Source organism: Bidens hawaiensis, unplaced genomic scaffold, assembly GCF_021521415.1.
Source record: "Bidens hawaiensis isolate Kalapana, Puna unplaced genomic scaffold, B.hawaiensis_p1.1 tig00006365_1, whole genome shotgun sequence".
In the NCBI taxonomy this organism is placed as follows: domain Eukaryota; kingdom Viridiplantae; phylum Streptophyta; class Magnoliopsida; order Asterales; family Asteraceae; genus Bidens; species Bidens hawaiensis.
The window spans coordinates 43,157-49,394 of record NW_027491425.1 but is presented as its reverse complement, the minus strand read 5'-3'; the positions used below and the strand labels follow the sequence as shown (position 1 = coordinate 49,394).

General features: G+C 38.4%; 1 protein-coding gene across 1 annotated transcript; it reads right to left on the bottom strand.

The window, feature by feature from the left end:
• Positions 1 to 2,984: 2,984 nt before the first annotated feature.
• On the bottom strand, positions 2,985 to 5,374 carry LOC143632135 (uncharacterized). Its single transcript, XM_077100717.1, has 4 exons — positions 5,300 to 5,374; positions 4,523 to 4,894; positions 3,487 to 4,363; positions 2,985 to 3,292 (listed from the first exon to the last, which is right to left on the bottom strand). The coding sequence occupies exons 1-4, from the start codon at positions 5,372 to 5,374 to the stop codon at positions 2,985 to 2,987; spliced, it is 1,632 nt and encodes a 543-aa protein (XP_076956832.1).
• Positions 5,375 to 6,238: the final 864 nt, after the last annotated feature.

Here is a 6,238-nt window from a genome sequence, read left to right as displayed (position 1 = left end):
CGTAAAATAGACGCCTAAGAGAAAATCCGAACAGGACCCCTGGCCTTTCTCAAGAGACACCTATGGGTTTCTAATAAGTTTTAACACACACCAGTATTAAAAATCAAGTTTCCTTACGGTCACCTAATTACAAACTAGTTCCTTTATACGAAATCCTACCTTACAGCGCGAAAATCAAAGGCAGTCTAATATATTCAATTGACTTGATAGATAAAATTAATCAATCACCTAGACGGACTCCTTACGAAGAACTAAATCTAACAATCCTGATCAACAAAGACCTATCAATAATCTAGCACTTTACAGCTATTTAGGTTAGCAGTACACTTAGGTTTATTTAATTAAATAATATTATTCCTATGATCTTATACGAAATCAATCATAAAATAGTCAAGAACACAAAGTATATGACCTAATAGCAACCTATCATAATGACAAACAATAATCAAGGCAACTATGGAATAATAAAAACAAACAACCCTAAGCACACATATGCATCAATTTAATATGATTAAACCTTTTACTAAATCATAAAAACCATAACGATAAATAAATCCCAAGTCAAAATCAAACATCAAAATAGGTTCATCATAAGCCTAGGCAGTCTATAATATTTAGCCTAGCATCATAAAATAAAACGAAACAATAATAAAGGGATTCATGGCGAAAATAAATAAAAATGAAAGATTAAAGGCGATAAAACCCATGGTCTTCGTCTTTGGATGATAAGTACTTCGCCGGTTGATTCCTAGCCTTCAAACCCGCCAAAATATGCAATCCTAAGCTCTGGGAAACTCCAAATTTGGCTATGGCTTTCAGGTTATGATTAGGGTTAAGTTTATGGGTGTTTATATAGACTTTCAAGGCCCATAAACTTATAATTAGTAGAAGATTCTGGAAATCTAGGCCCATAGGCTTAATATTTGTAGAATTTTCTAGAAAACTAAGCCCAAAGACTTAATATTTGTAGAAGATTCTAGAAAACTAAGCCCAAAGTGCCGCGCGACGGGCCTTCTCTCATTTTGCTTGTTTTCGTTTGTTTTTCGCCCTCTTTAACCACGAACAAGTCTCGGGACCTAGATTATTCAAATATGTTAGTAATATACAAATCCTAACAAAAACCAAACATAAACTAATAAAATATTATATAAAATATACAAGGGATTTATGTATATTAAGCATTATATCAAATATCCCCACACTTATCACTTTTTCGTCCTTGAAAAAGTCTCATTGCAATGGGATCAGAATCGGAGAAATACGGTCTTAAAAACATATAGGTTATCTCAAAATTCAGATAAACGTAAAAACCGTGATCGCCGATATTGTTGTCAATTTAAACCCAGCCACCAGCCTATCAAGCCCCCACGCACATTAAGCATTTAAGTTCATGTGATATCAAAAACCTATGGGACTCACACCTTTGGAGTTAAGATCCACCTACTCCATCTCAAATATAGTAAAGACAATTAAAAATAATCAAGTTGAAGCAAACTGGTTCAACATATCACCGTAAGATAACAACCCCTTAATGGTAAGAAGAAAATGCATTTAGATGGAATTATGGATGATAGGTCAAGTGAGGACGTACGAGCATGCCCTAAATATTATTGGACTTTGTCCTATATATGCCCTAAGAAAATATTTATTGACTAGAAACTTTCGAGCCCTAATAGTGTATCCTCAGAGTCACCATCCCTTTGGTAACAGGTAAACTATCAGTCCCGTCTAGTAGTGCACTTTGGCCTCTTTTTCTATTTTTGAGAATGGTTCTTTGGCATTTTTCATTACATAACTTTCTCACTTTATCTTTTCAGATCAACTTTTGGAATACTTATTTATTTATTTTATTTTTTATTGTGCACTTAGGCATCTTTTACCCTAAATATATAACTATTTTCTAAGCTCGTATAAAAATTGGACATGGCGGGCGCCACCACTCTTTATTTATTTTCATAAAACAGAGTGGCGTGCTAATTTAAAGTGCAATCAATTCTCACCACCTTAGGTTAATCATCTTATGGTAATACTCTCTATACCTCATTGAATTTCAGTTTCACTATCCCTCTTAGGATGAGAACCCACAAAATCTATGATTTAATTAGGTTTGTTAAGAATATGCAATGGAAAACCTTCAAAACTAGTTAGGCCTACCGACACATCCCAAGTTAAGTATGCATTCTTTTTATATTTTCTCATATTATTAGTAGTTTGAAAAAGCGATTCCCGATAAATATCCTCATCTCCCATTTAAATGCAAAAAGAGACAAAATCAAGAGACATTTTTCAAAACTTTTTTTTTGTTTTTTAACTATGACTCAAATGTCCTATCCCCACACTTAAATTTTGCATTGTCCTCAATGCAAGGATAAGTACGAAAAAAGAAAATAAACTCGAAATACAAAAACCTAAAACCTAAAAAGAAAAACAAAAATAAACAAGCAAGATAAATAATGGAAAAGACTTAGCTGGTAATATGCGCATGACGATATGATGCCAAAGTCTTCTTCCAAAGCTGCCCTCCAACTCCAAACATGCTCAGCAACCAAACATCCTTTTCTCTCACAAATAAATGGAATCGGCAAAAATTTCAACAAACAATATCTAAAAATGTATCTTATCAGCTCGATAGATATTAATCATTCAAAGTATTTTACCAGACCAACCAACCCACCCAATGTATAAAACATGAATAAATAGCAACAAATAATAAAAAGTATACAGTTCGGCTGCTTCATCCCCACACTTAAGATTTGCATTAAACTTCATGGGGGTCATTTTCTAGCTCAAAACCTTCAAATCCTTAAAACAAAAACAAAGAAGAACTACAAAAATCTATGTTAGCGACTCGACAAGACCCAAAAATAAAAATGGGATAACTATACAAACTCTACACTTGAGTTTTCACTCAAGACACTCTACTGTGTAAACTACTCGGCTGTCCAAGTGGAGCTTCCTCCAACTCGGTAAAAATCCATGTCCCTCTAAGAAACTGCATCACAATACGACCATTCATCTACAATTTTACCAAACTCCACAAACTTTCGCTTTCCACCTCCTCTCTCTCTATCAAACTCCATCGATTCTCGAGAACTCGCGACCTCTCTTTCCTCCTCCAAACAAACTCGAACGGAACGGGGGTGATCTAGACGTGGATCCATGCCAGGAACAAAAGACTCAATCGCATAAACAGGATGACATGGATCAATGAGGTCGCTTTGACCACTCGGGTGTCTCATGGATTTAGCAACATAAGTGACACTATCGTCGCCGGCTCTAAGGGTGATCTTACCTTCAAAAACATCAAAGAGTGCCCTAGCAGTACGTAAGAATGGACGACCTAAAATAATAGGAACTCTCTCATCGGCCTCCATATCTAAAACCACAAAATCTATGGGGAAAAATAAATTATCGACTTTCACGAGCAGGTTTCTATGATTCCCCTAGGGTACTTCACCGAACGGTCAGCTAAAGATAATGACATACAGGTGGGTGTGAGCTCTCCTAGGCCTAGCTTCTCAAACAACGAATATGGCATTAAATTTACTCTAGCTCCTAGGTCCGCTAACGCTTGGCACGAGGTATCCCTACCGAACGAACATGGAACAGTGAAAACACCGGGATCGGGTAACTTTTCGGGTACCTTATTGAGAACTATTGCCGAACACTCTCCGTTTAGTGGAACGGTTGAAAGCTCCTTCAGACTTTCCTTTCGCTTAAGAATATCTTTCAAAAACTTGGCATATTTCGGCATATGCTGGAGGGCCTCGATAAACGGAAGGTTAATCCTAAGCTGCCTAAACATATCTAAGAAGTTCCCGTACTCTCTACTAAATTTCTGATTCTTAACGCGGGCCGGATACGGCATATGATAATGATCTATCAGCGGTGAAGGCCTAACATCTCTTGGTTTCTTTTCCTCACTTCCTCTAACTATGGACTCACTGGTTGGTGCGGTACTTGCTGGGTCTAACCTAGGTTGCACCCTCCCAGGAGTCTCCAACACTATCTCCTCATCCACTAACTCATCACTCTCCTCTACCTCAATCTCTCTCTCCGGACCTAAAACCCTACCACTACGAGTAGAAATGGCATTTATTTGAGCAACCGGATTCTGCTGAGTAGAACCTGAAAACTGACCTGGGGGTCTCTTATCTAAAATTCGGGCTATATCACCAATGGTCCTTTGCATGTCGAGCATAGCTGATTGTTGATTCTTAAGAAGTAGATCATGCTCGGCAAGAGTCTTTTGAGTAACTTGATCTCTAGTAATGATTTGTTGCATCATCTCATCCAACTTGTTACACAGATCTGGCCCATTACTCCCACCTTGACTACTTTGATCCCCACTAAACGATTGATCCTGCCCCCGGTTAAGATTAGAACTTGGTTGGAAACCAGGGGGCGTACCAGAAGAACCGCCAATTAGAATTATTGTTATTATTTTTATAGTTGTTCAGTTTGAATTATTATTACCATTAAATGCATTAGGAACCCTATTCTGCCCTCCTATGAAATCTACCTGCTCCTGACTCATCAACGGACAATCTGAAGTCCCATGCCCTCCTCTACACAACTCGCATTTATCTATCTTAGCCTTAAGGTTTTTAATCTCACTGGCTAGACTCTCTAATGCAGCAGCCACACTAGTATCCAGATTAACCTGGTGCACACCTCGGACGGATGAGGGTGTATTAGTGGCGGGACTTGAATTCCCGTTACGTGGCTTTTTAGCAAACTCGGACCGGGCAAAACTTTCAAACAACTCATTACACTCTACTACACTTTTCTTATCCATTAAATTACCTCCAGCAGCAGTGTCGAAACGAGCTTGTGTCTCATATGTCAGCCCATTGTAAAACTTCTCGACCAGGGCCCACGGAGTAAGACCATGCTGTGAACATTGGACCAGCAAACTCTGAAAACGCTCCCAAGCTTGATAGTACGGCTAGTCCGGCTCCATATGTAAAGAATGAATCTGATCACGGTGACGAGATGCTTTGGCAGGCGGGAAGTATTTCTTCAAGAAAACGGTACGCAACGCCTCCCAAGTAGTAAATGCTCCAGCAGGTTGCAAATCGAGCCAAGTGGCGGCACGACCCTTAAGTGAAAATGGGAACAAATGTAGGAAAATGGCATCTTCATTAGCACCTTGTAGATTAAACGTTCTAAGCACACGAGTAAGACGGTTGATGTGCGCTGGTGCATCTTCATCGTCACGACCATGGAATAGGTTACTCTAGGTGAGATTGGTTATGACATAAGATGGAATCTGCCAGGAATTAGGGTTATTGATTACGGGGGTGATGATGGGCGAGTGGTCTCCGGTGAAACCCTCGAAGGCTTGTTGGTAAACGGTTCGGTTGTCGGCCATTTAAATATCGGGAATGGTTCTGGGACTCGACGGCGGTGAACTATGTGGTGATGACTTAGGTGGAGAATCTATGATGATCGGTGAACTGACTTCTGACTTAAACGGAGGTGGTTCTTGCGAACGAAGATGTGGCATAAACCTGCAAAGCACACAAGACCAACTGAGTAGACTCTATGTAAATACGAAAATAAAAACTAAGAATAAATGAAACAAACTAGACTTAAAATTAAACTAAAATTAATTAGATTCCTACGACTCAAAGACAAAACAAAACAAAACAAGTAGCATGTATGTAGATAGTAAGTCTAATCAAAGCTAATAACGCAATCGCCAAGAGTCCCCGACAACGACGCCAAAAACTTGATGTGCTAAAAGTAGTTATTAATTTATTAACTAAATAAACGCCAATCTAGACACTAAGTAATAAATTCTAGACTCTTAACTAAACTAAAACTACTAACCGGCAAGTGAACCGGTCGAGTCTAGTATAGCTAAGTAAGTCCGGATATCGAACCCACGAGACTCTTTTAATTACGTAAACTAGCTAAATTAGACTCAACTACGGACATGACTATTTATTTATTATTTGTTTAAGGGGGGTTTTACTAATAAACTAATTTAAACTAATTAAGGAAACTAAAGACAACTAAACTTAAAACTTGGACTTAATTCAGATGATGATGATGATGAACAACCACCTAGGCTAGAATCCCCTAAGTTTCAGTTATCAATTAACCCGGGAGAATACTTAGTTATGGAACTGGGATCGTAACATAGACGCTTAAGAGAAAACCCGAACACGACCCCTGACCCTTTTCAAGAGACACCTATGGGTTTCTAATAAGTTTTAACGCACACCAGTAT

Excerpts from the sequence above, each read along its gene's own strand:
- LOC143632135 (XM_077100717.1), bottom strand. The coding sequence starts at position 5,374 with ATGGCCGACAACCGAACCGTTTACCAACAAGCCTTCGAGGGTTTCACC. Across the intron at positions 4,364-4,522 it reads CGTTGATGAGTCAGGAGCAG|GATCAATCGTTTAGTGGGGA; the intron begins GTAGATTTCATA and ends AACCGGGGGCAG. Across the intron at positions 3,293-3,486 it reads AGGAGAGCTCACACCCACCT|GTAAGATCACCCTTAGAGCC; the intron begins GTATGTCATTAT and ends ATGTTTTTGAAG.